Source organism: Poecilia mexicana, unplaced genomic scaffold, assembly GCF_051168715.1.
Source record: "Poecilia mexicana isolate PSO_F unplaced genomic scaffold, ASM5116871v1 scaffold_20, whole genome shotgun sequence".
In the NCBI taxonomy this organism is placed as follows: domain Eukaryota; kingdom Metazoa; phylum Chordata; class Actinopteri; order Cyprinodontiformes; family Poeciliidae; genus Poecilia; species Poecilia mexicana.
The window spans coordinates 15826410-15846444 of record NW_028263389.1 but is presented as its reverse complement, the minus strand read 5'-3'; the positions used below and the strand labels follow the sequence as shown (position 1 = coordinate 15846444).

Genomic DNA, 20035 nt, shown 5'->3' with positions numbered 1-20035 from the left:
AGATTATGTTGAAAAAAATGTGGTCAAAATGTAGCATAACTGCAGTCAAAATCATCATTGCAGTAATTCACCATTGGATCTTTTCACTATTGATCCTTTGCAGATGATGTCATGCTCTTCAGAAAGTGTTAACTCCTAGAAAGCGTGTCAAACAGTTGATATTTAGTTGATTTCACAGTAACAATTGTCAAAAATGGCTGTGCGGTAGCCTGCACAAACAAAACTGGCCATTTTATTTCGTATTTTTTGATGAGGAAAAGAGACAATGATAAATAGCTGCAGAAATCGTAAGGACTGGCAGAACTCGATGCATTTGAGGGCTGGCACCAAACATTTTTAACAAGGTAAGAAGGCCAACGATCATGTACTTCATTTGTAAGGATGAGTAGTAAGATACTTTATACTATTGCATTTTGGAGATGGTGCATGTTTAATCATTCACAAGCATGGAGAAAAAGCCCCATCATCATGTAACCTACCATGTACAAATAAAACTGGTAAGCATCTTTTTTACAATTATAAGTTGCATCCAATGAAAGAGTAAATCCAGGCAAAGTCAATTTGATCAAGTCAACAAACACGTCAGGAAGGAGAAAATATGGGCCGATTTCTAAGATAGATATTTCCAACTGTTGTCTGTGAACACCAACCAGATGTTGAACAAATTTGACTTGATCAGGTAGAAGCCATTGGCACAAACAATCACAATCACTGTTAAATATTCCCGTTCCTCACTTCAGACATCTGTCATCATGCTAAAGCATGCTTAGTGACATAGTTGCAAAGCATCAATATGTTGCTGTAACATTAAATAAAAGATGACAACTTAAATCCCCACACTGAGGCTTCAAAAGTGTAAAATTGTGAATTGGGATCAGCTCTGGATTGCGGTCTGCTGTTTTGGGAACTCTGGTTCTGACCGTTTATGTTTGACAGGTATCTGTGAGCTGCTGAAGCGCAAAGGATGCCCTCCGATGGAGTACAACCGCACCACACACAAAGTTTAATTCCATCAATACGCCACAACCTACTGTCCCAGAATGTTGAAAAATTGATTTTGCTAATACCACTTGGAAAAAAAATGATTTGGCATTACAGAGAGCTGAGAGAGACGGGCCATTTCACTGCCATTCATGTCTCCCAGGCAAACCACAACCTACTGTTACACACAAGCAGAAGAAAGTATGAAGTGCAAGCTTTAAAGTGATTTACTTAACTCCTTGTAGAATGCAAGAGAGCCCAAATCACCTGTGATTTAGCTCAGTTTCATTACCCCCACCAAAGCCCTTAACAATAACACAGAGCATAATCTGCTGCCAATAACTCCAGGTGCTCTTAGTCAGATGGCTCCCTGTGGACCAAAGTAATACTCTGTTTAGAGGCTGAGGTGGAGAGGCTGCTTGGGATAGGTCAATAGTGATTCTGGGGATAGAAAATCACCAGAGACTGACTTTTGAGTGTCTGCCTGTAACACTATTACCTACATTAGCGCTACTGCTGGTGCTAGGAGAGCTGTCATTTCCTTAATTAAGAGTGCAACGCAGGGCCAAGAGGGAGAGGAGGCCACAGCGCTCTCCCACCGGCCTTCGACATTAAAACCTGATTCCTCACCGCGCAAGGGCGTAGACGTTACAGGGGGAGGAAAAATCTATCTCATTCATTATTCTGGCTCAAAGTGGAATTACAGAGTTAGGGAATTACACAGGAGGTGGTGCCATGGAGTACGCTGAACAAAAAGGATTTTATACTTCAGCAGTTCTGTGACTATTTCTGAGGTGATCATTAAGCCTCAAGCAGTGGAGGACAGACTCAGGAGGACAGAAGGGGAAGAGGAAGGACAGGAGAGGGGAAAAAAGGATGATACGAATTATATGCATATCTGATGGTTAAAGATGTTGAATGCAAAGCAAAAGAAAACAGTGTCCTGCAAGTTTCTGATGAATCGGTAGGAAATCTACATGCAAGCACTCCAGCTCTACCTCATAGACACGGGTCAACACCTAAAGGCTCTCGGACAGGAGGGTACTCTGCTTCAGCTCTTACCTGTCTCTCCCTTCATGTTGGAGTGGAGCTGGAAGCAGCACAAGCACAAGAGGGACCAGAGGGAGGCAAGTAGGTGGGAAGAGGCAATGCCAAATTCAAAGGTCAAGAAGGAGGGATGGCATGATGGAGAGGGGGAGATAGAGGAGGAGAAGGGGAAAAGAGGGCTTAGGTATTCCTCCTCACAGGGGACTTCGGACACTTTGCCCATGAGCACATCTACCACAGAGCGTCCGCCTCGTTCCCAAAGCAATGTCAACCTGATTAGCTCAGGGATGAAAGAGGTAAATAATAATCCAAATTATCCCTCATCCTTTTACAGCCATCAGAGAAGGTGGGGCGCCGTGATGAAGACTAGCTTTAGAGAGCTGTAAGCCTTTTAGGAGATGCCTGCTTCACTGTCACTCCTTCCTCTAAATTACTTAAATGATATTTGCTGTAAATAGGATTCTGCTGCCGACCACCAAGTGATGAAAAAAGGTCTCCGTCTCGCTCTGTGTCATTCAGCTCTTCCTCGTCTGCAGTGCTGCAGCTCATATGACTACAGCTGAGACTATTTCTCAAACCTAAAGTGCACGACAGTTGAAGTTTTTAACTTTTCTCTCAAGAAGTTTTACATAAATTATTTTTAATCATCTGTTAAGTTCTTTACCATCTAAAATGCTGAGATTTTAACAAGCTGTTATTTAACATTTTTCCTATAGTAGGAAATATAATAGTTTCCTCTTATATGTTAGTTTGTATAGTATTTATATTTAACATTTTAATATTTTATATTATATAACATTTTATTTTTATTATAATCAAATTTGAATTCAGACATTTATACTGAATATAGTTTAAATACTTTATCAGTAATCCTGTTCCCCATAAACATATTTTGTTATAGTTTGTATTATATTGTGGACTTATATTATTTTTTATTACATATATTTATATGTTTATATCATATATATAATTTCATAACATATATGACTTATTTGTTATCAATTTTTTTTTTGCTTTGTTTATAATTTATATGTTGATATATAAAACGTTGGCATTTAGATTTTGCTTGTTTATAATATATTTATTTTTATGTTACTTATACATGTTAGTTATTATATAGTTTTTATATTTAAAATTTGAATATTTTACATTAATATACTCAATTTATATAACACTTCATTTTTTTATCATCAAATTTTAATTCACACATTTATACTGAATATAGTTTAAATTTATATTTTATTTCTTCATAGTTTATGTATTTTGATATTTTTATTTTATATAATGTAATAAAATACATTATATTTAGATATTCCTTTTGTAATATTTACATTTTTAAAAAACATACAGAAAAACATTTAAACATCAATAGGTGCAAAATCACAAACCTAAGGAATGATTGTTTTAAAAGGCCAATTGTTTTTGCTTTGCATTGGAATAATATACTTGACCAGCTGGATGTAGTTTCCCTGTGCTTGATCCCACATCTGATTATACTGAGCAATATGCTGAAGCTTACAGAGAGTGACAGTAAAAAAAAAAAAGAGTGAAGACTGGAAAACTGCGATCATTATTATCTTAGTGTTTCACAACATGACAATTACTTTGCTTTCAAAGCATTGTGCACCTCTGAGAAAATAAAAAGTACAATATTATTCTTGTAATACAAATTTAAATGTATATTGGTTTAAAAAGAAAAAAAAAAAACGCTTGCTGAGTTGTGTCTGGTCAACTGCAGGACATTTAGCAGTAGCCGGTGGGGCGTGAGGCCAGCAGCGCAACGTTTGTGGTCGTGTGTGGGTAGGTGGGGGGCCAGACACCCACATGTCATGCTCAACACATCAGCCTGAACCTCCAGGCTATCCAGCGACCAATGTCCCACTTTGCCTCTCCTCTCCCTCCCCATTCTCAGTTGTTCCTTCTAACATTGAGATCCAACAATGGCCAACAATGGATCACTCTAGTACCAAATGATTAATAAAAACTTTGATTTATGAAAAGCATTGTAATAGCTCAGACTGTGTGCTCATGTGTTGGTAACGGTGGAGGCTAAAGCACACCAACCTCTTCCACCAATCCCGTCACATTATTCTAGAGGAGCACGCTAATAATGGAAGGTGGAACGGCAGGAAATAGTGTTGCTTTGAAGCCTATAACTCTATTCAAGAGAAAAGAAGCATTGCAGCGTTATTCCACATCCTGAGATATAAAGGGAAAAAACATAATAACTTCTCGATAGCCTGGATCTTCACTGCCCTATACAACACCACCCCTCCCCACTTTCTCCTGCCCACACCCCCGCCTCATCCTCCAATACACCCACCTCTCCTGCCTCAATCTTTGGTTTCAAAGGAAGCGAATCAGCCAGAAGGACAGAAGGTTATGCATTAGTACTGGTCATTGCTCAAAGAGGGAACGTTATAAATAATAAAGGCTTGTGAAGGACACGAGGGCTGTGGGATGCATCTCCTGGTTCACGCCACACAAGTCAAAGACAAGACTGTAATTTCTATTCTGAAAATGTGACCCTTGCAGCTTCAATTACATCTCAACAACACCAACCGTGTCCATGCCAGTCGACGGGATCCCTCTTTGTTAGCTCTACATGAAAGGCATGGTGATATTGCTTATGGTGCATGTGCTACACATACATTTACTTTATTTATTTTTTTCAAAATGATTCTTCAACTTAAAGAAAGTACATAGCTAAAGTAAATGCGTAGGGAAATTCAATCTACTTTCTCCCCAGCTGTCTATAGAACCTGTAATGTTCTTCTTTCTATTCAAGACGTACAAAAAAAAAAAGTAATCACACAAGCAATGGGTTGAACTATCTTGTCAATTATTTTGAAGTTTTGTGTGCTTTCTCAAAGTCATTTCTGCATAAGCAAGCATCCGTGCAGCCAGATGACCTTTGCTGTTGTTTGTTATGAAAACAAGAAGTCCACTTTGTACTCATCCTCTCTCCCTGTCCTCCATACCACGCAGTGATTGTGTTGGTGTAGCCATGGGCACTGCGGGTACATTAGCAAATGTAATACACCTGCTTTATAGGCACGCATTAGGCTTGTTTTCAAGTGTGTGCAGGCAGCTGAAATCCCCATAATGAGATCCACCTCCTGGGGAGAGACTTGTTCCCCCCTCTCGCTCTACTTTATCCGCTCTTATTTACTCGGCGTGGCCCATTCAGCGCTGGGTTTGCGCCTCTTTATTACTTAACCTCACCACACAACATTACAGGGCTCTTTGCATTAGCAAGCAGCCTTTCCCACCATGCATCCTGCTCACTAAGCTGATTACACAAAAATAATAAGAACCCATGCCTCCAGCGGCGCACGTTTGTGTGTCTTTATGTCTGACGTGTAGATGAAAGAGATTTTTTGCACGAAAGATGGTCTTTTATGTAAGACATGTGCTGTGCATGGGCTAGTATGAGCTTGTCATGGTATGACAACCTTGAATAAAAATTCTAACGTTTACGGTATACATTGAACTAATTATGAGCTAACACAGTGGGGCAAGTATTGTATTGGCATTGTTGCCTTGCAGCAAAAAGACTGCATATGAATCATGGCCCGGGGTCTTTCTGCATGTCCCATACATGACTGGGTTCTCTCCAGGTACCGCAGCGTCCTCACACACTCAAAATATGTATGATTGGTCTAGACAGCCAATCTATCTAGCTAGGTAGATTTGATTTTCAACCAGAGATGGTCAAGAACTGTCCTGGTGTTTTAAAAATACTTTAATTTAGCATCAAATCATACACCATAAATCTGATGCCAACTTCAGCTATAAATTCTCTGTTAGTGTTTGTATAAATTGCATTCACCACAAATGCACCCTATGACGTGAAAAAGCAATATAATTTTGCATATATAATTTAACTTTGGTACCTGTACTTTTATAATCTTGTATAGAGCCACGTCACTAATCTCAAAAAAGCCACTGGACGTATGCACAAAGATTAAAACCACACACAATTTTAGTTTGAAACAGTAAGTTTTTAAAACTTTGGCGTGCTTTCACACCAGCTACTTAGTACACACGAGGCTACACAGTTACCCTATTAAAAAGCAAGAAATGTTTCAAAATTAACTTCTCTTTCACACCAAAAGCAGACATACATCTTCCCACTAAAGGCAGCACCATCATTTCACACACACGTTGTTTTTCAATCATTTAATATTTGTACAAATATAAAATGTGTTTGTTCCAACTGAAACTGATTGTGTGTCTATTTATTTGCCACAATATAGAAATATTTTCAGAGCCTTCTTTCAACCAGCTGACCAACAGTGTGCAGCAGCAAGCTGGGAAGGGACAGGCTGTGTTAATCTCTAAGCTTTAGCCACTCCGGCACTTTATATAGCTTCTTATTTAAAGTTTTATATTTGCAAATTCAAAGCCATGCTACAGAAGTAACTTGATGCGCCTTCATAGTTTTCTAATTTCGTTTATTTTTGTTTTCTATGTTGTTGTTATTGGTTTTTACTTATACTCTATTGCTGAAATTATGTTGTGGAGCACTTTGTGATTTTTTAATGATGTGAAACGTAAAGTTTTCTTACACTGGGAACCCAACCTGCATAGCACCAAGCGCAAATGTTTTAAACTTACAGTTTTTTTTGTTCTTTTTACAGAGGCAAATTTAGTACTAGAAGTATCACAAAAATATCACACCCACGCTGTTTTGTTTATCAAAGGTCATGCACTTCAAAAACAAACAATCAAAACAAATAAAAATAATTTTTGCTAAAGTTTTCATCTTCCAAATAAAAGTAATGCTGACAGCACGAAATGAAAAACATTTGATTAAATTTCTGAAGTCATTTTTAAAATGAGTGTGAAACAGGAACACGCACTACTACACATGTTTAAAGGATTCAGTTGTGTGTTAAATAACCCAACTGAAACACATTTCACCGCTCCAGTGCACAATCTGTACATAAAGTCTAATTACGCTGAAAAAAGTGAAATAAATAAGATAAAACTGCATTAGGGTAGCTGTACCTTCCATGGTGGACATATTTTTTTTTTTAGCTGAATGACCTCCAATACTAGAAATCAATGAAGATTCATTTTGGGAAGGGGGATGGTGGGTGGTGGGGGGGGTCTCTAGGTGACCTTTGTGAAAATGTACCATCATTTTTGGCAGAATCCGTATAAGTGCAGACCATTTCATGCAGACAGTAAGTGTATGAAATGAGTGCTCCTGTCTTTCCAGCCTGGCTCTCTTTGACAGCATGATGATAGAAGCGTCACATCCTTGGGAGAGTAAATGCAAACTGACAAGAGATGAGTCTTTGGTTGCTGAATATAATACAGAATTGTGCTCTGAGTGTCTTATTATCTTGTCTGTTGATGTTTGATGGGGGGAGATTTGCTTGAGAAGAGAAGACAGAAACTGTAGGCATCCAACACCATCTTGTCCTTTCATAAAAAAAAAAAAAGAAAAAAAATTGCTTGCCCCACTAACCACAGCTTTCCCACCTAATGTCCACTTCTACTTGGAATAAATACAAGGCAGCAGGATGTTTGTTGTGCCTCGTAGCCCCTGTTACCTGAAGTGGAAGACTATTTGCACAGGCAAGCTTTTAGGAGGAGAATGACCCTTTCACCACGGCAGTGAGCATGTGAAGGCTGTGGAAGGTTGACAATATACTGGAGACAAACGTGAGTGCTGCGATTGTTTACTACCAGCTGACTTCTGCTTTTCATACTGCCACAAACCCTTACTGTATGAACAGCGTTAAGACACTAATGTGAAAGGTGTACATTAACTCTGTGAGACACAAATGTTACGGTAGGTTCGAAGAGGAAAATACATGCAGGGTCATTTTAATCAGACTTTGGGTAAAACTTCAAAAAAAGTCTGAAAACTTTAGCGTTCACACACAGATTTAATGATAATGTCAAGGAAACCCAGTGAACCTTCTTCTGCAAATCTTTCACAGAATTACACAGTCAATGTATACAGTAAAACCCCAACTTATTCATATCCCTGGCAGATTTCAATTATAAATGTTTCCATTCACCTGAAGCTTATTTCTGGTAGTAAATTGGAGAGGCATCTCTTAAAACACAATAAAATAATTAAAAAACCCAGATCGATCTTGTTTTTTACTTACATGGTAAAGTTGCTGAAATAAATGAGCTTTTTGGTAATATTATAATTTAATGAATTGGTCTGTATAAATTTGAAAATATCAGCTTTATTCTATTTATTTTTGACAAATTAAAAACTGCTTTGGTAAATAAAATCTTCAGCAATAAGCCTTGGTTTAGGCTTTAACAGGAATGAAGAATGCTAATAAAGTGACATTCTGCTAAATTTGTATCTCATTTGAAGATTTTAAAGCTGCAACCCATAATAGGAAGCAGTTGCATAATCATCAATTAGGTGAACGCAACATAATTTCCAGTTGAAGACTCACTAATTTAAGTAGTTTGGTGAAAACGTTCACTTTTATATAGATTTTTAAGCTTGGATGTAGAAATTGTTTTCTGTTCATTCCAAAGTCACCTAAACTCAGGAAGCACAGCACTTGATATTTTTTACTTTTATCCAGTGGTTTTGTCTTGATTTTTTTCTGGTTGGAAGAAAAGCAGAAGGGGATTCGCTCATTTACGCCCCCTTCAGAGAGGTAACGGTACTGCCTGCCTCACCTCCTGCTTTCTCATTGCTGTTTTACAGAAATAAATAAGATTTAAAATAAAGAATGGAAGCTTAACTTTTAAGTTTAATTATGTTAGATGTAAATAAACAACTTCTAGCACAGATGGAAATTACATACAACTATTATAAATAAATATTTACTTTTTTTATTTAATGATTAAAGTTGAGGTATTGTGTGGTAGATGTGACCACCTTTAAAATCGGATATAAACTATTTGTGAACTTTGTTCTGAAGGTCCACAACACAGTGAGCTGGTTAGAGCGTCTGTCAATCCTGAAACTGGATCACTCTATCAGAGCGCAAAATATATTTATGCGAACAATGTGGAGAGTCAGAAGATAGCGTCATCTCTTAATTCTTCACCCTACCCCAGAAAACTGCAAGAATGTAAATATTGTGGCTTCTTCTTAGCTCAAAACCACATGAAGAGAACCATAGAAACTCAGTAAAGTCTGGTTTAAATTTGCAGAATAATTTCTTCCATATTCGTGCCATTCATGGTTATTAAATAAGCAGTGCTGTGCAAACGTCTAAGCATCATTTCAAACATAGATGTTGACATATAGAACTCAACCAGAACCAATAATATTATCCAAAATATTCCACGCTTTATAAAATGTCTTTATAGATTTGAAGTTTAAAGTACATCTGAAGAATCATTCTGTTTTTAAACAAGTTTTTTTTTTAAACCTTTGTTTTGGAAAAGCCTCATAGCATCTAATATGCGACCCATCAAATAAAAAACATGCTTCAAAAATGTTCACACTGACAAACCAAACTAATTTTTAAAAAATCTTTTCACATGAGGGAAAACAAATTATCTTGAAAAAGTATCACATCAAGCATCTTCTAGTTTCGAAGCTTTTAAAAACAGAGAGTTTCTCTTTTGCCCCCTCTTTTCCTCCCGTGCATCCCCCCAGCACAGGGCACGATTTGCCCGTTAATTCTTCACAAGTCATCAGGACAGCAGCTCCCAAACCACAGCAGCTGCTGGCACAGCCCAAGGCTCTGCCACTGGGCAGGGACAAGCGTCCCACAACGCTCACAGCGCGCAGAAACGGGAGTGGTTCAGATTAACAACATGCAGACTGAGCAGCGTCCATCTCCGAGTGAACTGTTCAAGGAAAAGTTCTTAATTCCTTTTATCCCAACACCTCCAGGTGTTTCTGCATGAAATTTTACAAGTAGTTATGCAGAAATAAATACGAGTAGGGTAAATGAAAAGTTGAGCACCTAATGGCATCAATGTATATGAAAGGAGAAGCCAAAACAAGCTAAGTGAGAAACGCTAGAGGAGTCGGATAAAAGCTGATCGAACAGGCAGAAAGAAAAGACTTGATTCTTATTAAGCCAAATTGCAACGCGTTCGAGACAAATCCTGCAGCGTGCTGTCCTCGTTTAGAGGACTAGCCCGAGGTTATTCCTGAAATTTAACAGAGAGCTTAACTCTGAGTTGCAAGTCAGAGGAATATTTGGCTCTACTGCCTCCAAATTCTTTGTTTATTTTTCTGTCTCAAATGTTTGGCAACCTCAATCCAAAGAATCTCTGGCATACTTTCTGCCACTTCCCAGGCAACATAAACACACACACACACACGCACGCACACACACACACACACACATACATACACATACAAAGAGTCAGCAAGTGAGTCCCTTTAACAACTTTCATTAAATCCTGACAAACAAGTAAAACACACAGTTTACTGCAGTGTAAATTCAATATAACCACCCCAAAAATAATTGGATGCCAAACTCCCGAATGACACATTATACACTTTCACACAGCACGGCAGCAGGGATGTACACAACTTCTGATGGAGAAATAAAACAGGCAAAGTTTGCATAAAAATATACTCTAAAGTTGTCATTATCCACTTAACAAATGTAGTAACATATAAAGCTACAAATAATAACAATAAAACATATTAAAAGATAAGAAAAAGAGCTCTATATATGCTTCGGATCATATTTGGTTAAACAGCTTCGCACAAAAAAATCTCACATCAATAAAAGAAAATGTCACACGGTTAGAATCTTTTAATTATAGGGGGGAAACTCATTCATTTGTCAGTAAAGTCATAAATTCAAAAGTAATTTATTTGTTCTTTGCAGCACATTAATTAAAGACTCAGGAAGCAACGTCATGTCAGTATCAATTTTCAGTCGTCCTGTTATATTTCTAATAAAAATAACCATAAAATATAGGCCTAAGGGTTCAAATACGTTTTCTTTAATTAAAAATTCTAATTAGAAAATCTTCCAGATTATTAATTCATTCATTTGGTTTATTGATTCATAACAAGGTCCAGTGATTGAATCACTCCACATGACTGATTAATGAAAAATGAGTCGTATATCTAAATATATTATATATTAATTAATTTGTTTAGGAGATATTCAAAGTAGCCATTTAGAAATGTTGTATTTATTAATGAAATTTTCAATCTGCAAGAACAACAATTATATATTAGAATAACAATGAAAACCTCAGTTACATTATGAAGGTAATACATCTATATAGGACATATTTTAATGTCACTCAGCATTACATTATAACCTATTTGATATAAATTTCAATTATAATTATCACTCTTCCTGAATTTTATTGAGGGGGAACTATCTAATGAAGCACAACAAATTAGTAATTTCAACTTTTTAAAAGATTTTATGTAGATCTGGTGCTACTAAAAATAAACCACGGCAGGAATATATTTCTATTTATAGAAAACTAAACCAAAACACTGAAAACGTTCAACAAAAACTACATTAAATTTATTTGATTTTGGGTATAGCCATTTCAACACAAACTTCCTCATTCAGCTTGAAAAATTAAGTAAAAGAAAGAAAAAAGAGTTTCTACACTTCTACAATAAACCACTAAGAAAGTTCAACTTGCTCGTTCATGCACTTAGTTTTCTGCCTGACTCTGCACCTGTCCCATCTCCTGCAGCTCTGTGTTTCCACTCCGAGCGGACCTCAGTCGGAGCCCAGCCGGTCGATTGGTGGACCCGGAGGTGTGCGGAGTGGACTTACCGTACAGCTTGCTGGGAGTGCCCTCTCTGTCCGTGGCCTCAGAGGGCAGAAGCAGGGTCTCGTCGTTCAAATCGCTGTCTGGGGTGGCCGCTTTGTCGTCCGCCCGGAGTTCTGCCGCGCTCATGTCGCTGCGCAGGGAGAGCAGCGGCTTGCTCAGCTGCCCTGTAATCATCGGATCCTGATGGGAGCTGGGAGCGCAGGTGGGAAACAGGGAGGAGAGGGGGGAAAAAAGAGAGAAAAAGCCCCTGGTTAGATTGCTTCAGTGTCTCACCCTCAGCGACTCCTTCTCTACGTCTCTACTCTCTCTCTCTCTCTACACCCCAGCTTCACCTTCCTATTGCTCACTCATCACTCTCCCTCTCTCTCCTGCTCCCTCCCCTCCTCGGCTCCCTCTTTTATCCGAGACTGGTGCTTCCCCGCTGATCCTGCCGGCTGCTGCCTGGTGAAGTGCTGTTACGGATCGCGTGGCTTTGCCATCGCGCCCTGCAGACCTAAAACGCCCATACATTCATCTCCCAGGGCTCACCGCTACCTGACATGTGCCTCGTCTTCGCCATAAGCAGAGATGGCAGCTATTTACAGTGAGGTGACAAATAAATGAATCTGGAAGTGTGTGAGCTAAAATTTATATCAATTACGTCAATTTTCACATGTTCAGGGGACATAAAGTTAAACTAAAGGTGACATCTTGCTCTGATGCATAAGCCAGTATATACTTTAAGCAAGACATGAAGCCAATTATGTTCATTTTTGAACAAAAAGCATCAATCGGTCAAGTGGAAAACAATGTGATCCATTAATAACTAAAAAAAATAATCAGGGTACATTTAAAGTATTACAAACTTAATTTTAGAATCACTTCAAGAAAACGTTCCAAAAAAAACAACTTTTCCTACCTCGCCCAGCTCCAGAAGAAAACGTGAAAAACGAGGTTTCAGCAAGCTCAAAGCAAAGCCACCATGGAACAACCCGGCAGTCAGAATGTCCTTCCCACCCAACCAGGAGCCGCTTCTTCAACCTTTCTGTGTCTGAATTGCGACCACGCGTTCAAGCCGGAGGTAACTTCCAAAGAAAACCCCTGAAGATGTCACCTCCTCCCTTTTCCCTCTCCCTCCCTCTGTCTCTTCCCCCTTGTGTCTTCTGACTAGAAAGCTCCTCAGACAGCGTTCACCCCACCTCAGGCTCAGAGGCGCAGCACAACCACGGCCCTCTTTCTTATTTATGAATCAGCTCCAACCTAAATATGTCTAAGCACACTTCAGGTGACCAGCATGCATATATATATATATATATATATATATATATATATATATATAAGCACAGAAAAAGGAGGAGGGTGAGGGTCTTATTTAATCCCCTCCTCATCCTTTGCGTGCATCAACAATCCCCTGCGTCAATCAGGGTAGTCGATGACTTGCTGCCCAGAGGGGCCTTTTTAATGTGCCCATCACGGCAATCTGCCCTTTCTGATATGACACATGATAATCTATGAAAATGTTAATCAATAGAAGTAGTTTAAGCTGTCATTAAAATCCGTGAGCCGACTGGTCAATACTCATATCCCTGGTAACAATGTCACTACTCATCAGGGCTTCATTTGCGGAGCACTTAAATGTGGGACGCTGCACATCGATGCGCCTCTCCGCCTGCCGCCGTAAACACATTTTCCCCTCTGTCTGAGCCTGGCCGCGCTCTGCATGCGTTCGGACCCACCCCCCCGCCTCCCACCGCCCACCGCCTCTCCTTTGAGTTGCTTGATAGGTCCACTGGAGGGCAAAATTAATACCTAATTGAATCTTGCAGTCATCAAAATAATCAATAGTTTTTTATTATTTATTCTTCACAGTCTGTTGACTGTTTGAAAGCTCCGAGGGACAGCGGAGAGCACAGGCAGGCCCTGAAATTTCTACCGTTTCACAATGTAATTTTCACTGGGGCATGAGAGTTTGCAAGACCTATAAAAAATGAGAGCAGTGCTTTTTTGTCAGGAGGTGGAGGGGAAAGAATAAAGGAAAAATGGGAATCTTTGCCCCAGCAGCTACAATGAAAAATAGAATAAACAAGCTACTGACACTTCAGAGAAGGGCATGGTCCTTTCTGTCCATCCCTCCATCTTTTTCCCTTTCCCCTTTTCTTCTTATTTCATCATATCAGGAGTGTGGCGGTACCTCTCTAATGCTGGCATTTCTCTTCCTGACAGACTCCAAACAAGTGCTGGGAATGAGATCACAGCTCTAATCTTCCTCTGGCCTCTAAGGCTGCAGGATAACAGGGCAGCACATCTCTCACCATCTTACACAGCACATAATTACATCCAAAAGATGAGCTTCGCCTATTTGCAATCATGCCATCGAACTGGATGTGTGTTTTAAAAATTCAGCTGATGGGTTAACATTATTACCTTTGTAAAAAATACATAAAAAAATAAACATCAAAAGTTTTTTATAAAGGATTCCATCACTGGTTTCAATTAGTGATTGTGTAATATATTTAGGTATCAATTTTTAAAGTTATAGAGCCTCATAAAAGTATTCATACCCCTTAAACTTTTTTTTTTTTCATATTTTGTCACATTACAGCTGAAGTGATACTAACAAAAAGTATTGCAAAACTGTGAAGTGGAGGGGAAATTATCTAAGGTTTTGCAGTTTTTCTATTGATAAATATCTGAAAAATCTGAAATTCGTCTGCGACATTTCCACAGCATGACTCAGCCACTACCATGGGAACCGTGACATAGGATAGAGGCCCACATTGCCCTTTTTCCACCAGTACCTTTTTGTATAATTGTTTTACACTAGTAACGGTTACATGGTACCAATCCCCTTTTACGGAAACTACTTCACTGAGGTTACATGCACACAGAGTTGGGCTGAAAACACGACATCAGAAGACTGCAGGTCACTGATTGGCTAAGGATTGGAGTCACCGGTTTAAAGTCTAAGAGTCATGCCCACCATTGGTAAAACTCAACAGTGACAACAGTGAAATATGTTGTGTTAACTGGTCGCATCGCAAGTTATCAAATTAAGTTTATCCAAGTGCATTTTTTAAGTTGTCATGTTATGCAAATGTAAATAAAGTAACTTAATTTGACTACAGGTAACAAATTAGCAAATTGTTTTTAACCTTGAGCACCATTCTCTTTGCTTTATGGTACAGTTGTGTTGTGTTTGTGTTGCATTACTTTTTGGAGTCCGGGGCCGTCCTGCTATGGCAACTTCACCCAGTGTTCAGTTGTAAAGGAAAACGACACATACGCTGAAAAAAATTATCTTTGAACCACCTTGAAAGGATTACTCAAATTTGTTACAGCTAATTTTATTAGTTTTGCTCAAGTTATAATTCTGATTTGAATAATTCTAATAAAAAACTAATAAAATTAGTTGTAACAAATTAGAGTCATTTTTTAAAGTTGGTTCAGAGTAGAGTTGTGTAGAACCACACTCAGTAGGTAGATGGCTACATTAATTAATAATTCTCTCTGAAATAGCTGGTAAAAAACACATTAGGGTTAAAGAAAGGTTTTTCTTCTAAATTAAGTCCTGTCTCTCTTTTCAGGTAAAGAAATTAGCAACTTTTATTGACAGTTTGATTATAGAGATGCAGTACATATAAACCTCCTTACAGTGTTTAATCACAGAAAGCTTTGAGATTCATCACAAACCTTAGAAGTCCAACTCATTATTGGATGGTCTGCTTTGTCAGTGCACATATCCTCATTTGTAAAGCTATTCCTGGCCTTTTCCCTTAATTTCTAACATCCTGCATGTTTGATGAAATACAGGTGCTTATTACTTTTGTTTGCAAAAGCTGTTCCTATTGCCAGTAGTGCCAAGACTTCTTGCAGATTTTCTGCTTCTGCTCCAAAATCGGCTAGATTTGAAGGAACAAATTTTATTGACTGAGCTTAAAATAGTTACTAAACACTTTAAATAATCAAACATATAAATTGAACTGTTTTATCTAAATTGTTCTTTCTACTGAACATGTCATTGGACTTGTTTTAGTTTTCCTTACCGTTTAGTTGTTTTTAATAGTATGTTAATTTTTTTTATGGATGTTCTGACCTGAGCTGATTTTATTGTGCCCAGGACAACTTGTAAACAAAATTTTAAATCTCAGTGGATATTTCCTGGTTAAATAAAGTAATAAAAAAACTGTCTTTGTAGGTTTGCAGTTGCACTTTCTTTGATTTCACAATTGATTGGCCATTGCTCAAAGCCTGGTATGGTTCCCTGCTTTAAACTTCTCCACAGTTTTATTCTTCTAAGCCTCATGTCTCAAATGTCTCTACAAACCTGAGCCCCTCACTGCATAGCTGGATTTATACTGAGATCATATTACACACAAGCGGACTGTTAATTTGGTGTCTTTTGAAGGTAATTGGTTGTACATGATTTAATTAAGGGGTATAGACTGCATTCAAATGCACCCCACTCTTTTCCTGTTTTTATTTGAGAATAAACTGAAAACCACTTCTAATTTTTCTTCCACATCACAATTATGCACTATGCATTGCTAACCTACCACACACACACAAAAAAAAAAACAATGTTTAAAATGTAAAACAGTTCATTGAGTATGACTGTTACTATGTCCCAATTAAACAATAATGGGGGACAAGGTCTGTCTCATTTCCTCTCTGTTGGATCAGGGTGGCCACAACGCTAGAACAGGTTGCAGGAACAAGAAAAAACACTCAACGCCCCCCTCTTCAAACCCTCACAGGCAGCAGAATCAGTAGTTAGTGGGGTCCTGAGAGTCATCAGATATCTCTGCTAAGTGCTGCTGGTCTTATCAACTTCCCCGAGCTGAAAGGAACTAAATGGGGAATTTTCATTTAAAACCAAACATGTAAAGAAAATACTTTTATAACTGTTCTAGACATAATCTGTTGTATTTAAAACTGCACAACTCCATTAATGAAAGAAAGCTATTTTATTTGCCTGATTTTTTTTTTCAATGATGTTTTTTAAATCTTGCTGTGTGAGATCATATCTGTAAAATTAAAATTAAAGTGAAGATTTTGCAGTAAGAAGTTAAAGTTATGAAGCTGAATTTGAGCAAAGTCTTTTGTTTTAATTATCATTTGATGGTTGAGCTGCTCTTAAACTTGGAAATAATGAAAGTTTCTCCAATTCAGACAAACCTATCCTCCTTTTTCAACATTTTTTTTTTTTGCTTACGTGACTAAAATAATATAACACTCAGCAGGTGAAAAGATAATCCACTGCTTCTTGAGCCTTTATATGATGAGAACCAGCATAAAGCTGAAATTCACTCACAACTTAAAAGGACTTATAAACAGATGCACTCTTACTTTTCTGACTGTCATATTAGATATATTGTAACCTACTACAACTTTTTGAGTGGTTGCATTTTTAATTTTTCATGAGCCACTTGCTCCTCTAGATCTTACTGTACATCAAGAGACCAGTAACTGGCAGGGCTAACTAATTACAGCTAAAACACAAATAATTGATATTTATGTTTTTATTGTTTTTTTTATCTTGTTTGCTGGAATGTGCTAATAAGCAGATGTACACTTTATAGCTCTACCATGCAGCCAATGACATAACAATATGGCATTAGTAAAATGCTTTAATTGCTGGAGTAAAAGTATTTTAAGTATTTTCATTTTTTTTTTATCCACTTTTACGTGCAAGTAATTTAAAGCTCCAAAAAATTTACGTGGGTCTCAAAAAGAGAAAATATATTGATGTTTTTTTCTTCTGAAGTCTCATCCTGCATGCAGTAACTCACCTGAAAATGTCAAAACAAGATAATGATGACAAATGAAAAAATCTGAAATGCATCTAAATAACTTAATTCTGGCTTTTTTTTATGATAGCAAACACAAATAATAACCAAAAATATGACAGCCCAATTATTTTATATCTATGTGAATTCACTGCACTGAGTTAGATCCTGACGCCTAATGGGATTTGGTAGATGATAGTTTGTCTCCCCCTTAGGGTTATTAACCAAACTGTTTCTCTATATCCTGCTAAATTTGAATTGATCCTCGCACAGACATTTACTACTGTCACTAAACTTCCTCATGCATGTGAATATACGACTATTCATTTCAGAAACTTAAACACAAAGATGCATCTTTTTAAAATATTGTTAAAATTAGTTGCTCCGATTTCTCTTTTTCCATTCTTAGATTAAACATTAAATGTTGAAAATCCCCCCCCAAAACTTTAGGTGATACTTTTGACTTTATTTTATTTTATTTTTTTAAGCTTGTTAATATGATCAACAGCTATGCCTCTCTCCCCCACTAAAGCTAAAACGCTCCCCGGTGGATAGTCGGTGGGGCCAGTGAAGGCTGAGGGCTATCAAAGCAGTGTATTAAAAGGAGCTCTTTGAAGCTTGTAAACCGCCGTGCCCAGCAGGTCCACAACAGATAGGCGCCTCTGATTGGTCAGGTGTGTGTGTGTGTGTTTTTGTGCTAGATCGATCCGTGGAGCTGACATTCTGGAGCATCAAAGCTTTCAGTCCACTAATATGACTCCTCCTATGTGGGCAAGGGTTGTTTTTTATTATTTTCCTTTTTTGTTTATCAGCTGCTTATGCCTTAGAGGGGCTAGTCTGTGATCATTATGAGTGAACAGTGTGCTTTCATGGTTTGGAGAAGGAATGAATACATATGAAATCAGGTGATACTTACTCACCAAATACTGAAAATAGTGATTAACGGGAAGAAAGTCGGACAATCAGAAGAAAACCATTAACCGCTGGCAGCAGAGGGGCGACACCACAGAGATTCAAGCATAGCTGCTCCTCAAAGTCAGTTTCCCCCCCTCTCATTGCCTCTGGAGACCTGTGCCACATACACACTCATGAAAGGTGTGAAAATGTGATTTCCCAAAAAGGATCGGTAATTCTTCGTAAGGGTGGAAGCAGCAATCAATAAATCATTGCTAAGCAGATTGTACAGAAAAAAAAAATTCCCCCTCGGTATCAGTACATTAGGATTCTCCTGAGGATGGATGAGGCAAGACGGAGGTGTGAGACAATCTCAATAAAGAAGAGGCAAATCATACCTTTGGCATTCATCTGGACTACGGCTGTCAGCAGCGTGACAAAGGAGCCGCTCGAGTCGACCAATATCTGAAGGGTTCTTTCAACATCTTCCTCAGGAATGTCTGCAAATATGCATAAAGTAGCGTCAAGGAATATTACAACTTACATTTAAAAAGATCTCTGAACTTGTTTGGACATTTGGACTCAATGAAGTTAATTTGACTTTGTGTCTTTGTGAAAATGTATGACAAAGTCAGGAAAGTTTTTGGGTTTTGAGGAAAGAAAATGAATGAACAAAACCCTTATATAGATCAGAAGTTGCTTTTTAGTAGTTTCTTGGAATTTCTACATCAATATATTTCACTCTAAGGTATTCAGAGTGTAATATTAAAATAAATTCAAAACAAATTGTTTTTAACCTTGAGCACAAAATGCATGCGTAAGTATCAAAAATGTCTCTGTAATAATAGATAGATTTTCTTATAATGAATAAGTGATTTTGAACCACAGGCAGTACCACAGCATGTTGCCGCCACCACCACCAAGCTTGATAGTATTTTTAGCTTTCACACTTTTAAAGATAACTTCCTGGTCTACTTTCTTACTTCCATAGCATTTGTGAAAATTGCCTTTTAAACTGTATGACATGGGTAAATGTTGTGATATCTTTCCTCTTGTTTTTCACAATGTGCTAAGTATGTAAGTTATCAATTAATGAGTTAGTATAAAGTTTACTTACGCTGCGCCGCTGGCTCGTTGCTATTAAGGTGATAGTTTAAGTAGCTTGTCGAGTGTTTATATTTCAAAATAGAACCGCATAAAGTGCATTTTGCGTCCCATACCGGAATCCATCGACCTTTTCGCTTTCCTTTATCTGGGGTGGTCCGCCATCTTTGTTTTTTGTATTAACTAGGTGGCTCCGCTTAAGCAACACCAGTGGCGCCGTCTTCTGGATGGCGACCACACTACAACTCTTTCAGTGACACTGAAAGCGGACATTTAGACCCTAACCCCAACCCTACTACAGAATTGGTCACTGACCAGGGAACCGTGATCCAAATTTACATGTAACTTTGAGATTAATGTGCACACTTCTCACCCTAACACATTCATATCTGGAACACAGAACCCATCTCTTTCCTGGACAGTATGATGTGTGATTGCTTATGAATGTCACATTAAGCTTCTGAGGACAACCGAGACATGTGGAAATTTTTCTTTATATATTTTTTTCTTCAAAATTGCCTCTATTCAGG

At 38.0% G+C, this 20035-nt stretch overlaps 1 protein-coding gene across 1 annotated transcript in view; it reads right to left on the bottom strand.

Annotated features, from left to right (window-relative positions):
* The window catches only part of pou6f2 (POU class 6 homeobox 2), a 97390-nt gene extending 77529 nt beyond the window's left edge, over positions 1-19861 (bottom strand). The window contains exons 1-4 of the mRNA XM_014984101.2: positions 19519-19861; positions 18800-18901; positions 18428-18576; positions 11745-11932 (exon numbers count right to left, since the gene is read on the bottom strand). Coding sequence (XP_014839587.2) covers positions 11745-11916 — 172 coding nt within the window. The 5' untranslated portion in view covers positions 11917-11932; positions 18428-18576; positions 18800-18901; positions 19519-19861. The remainder of the gene's footprint in view (positions 1-11744; positions 11933-18427; positions 18577-18799; positions 18902-19518) is intronic.
* Positions 19862-20035: the final 174 nt, after the last annotated feature.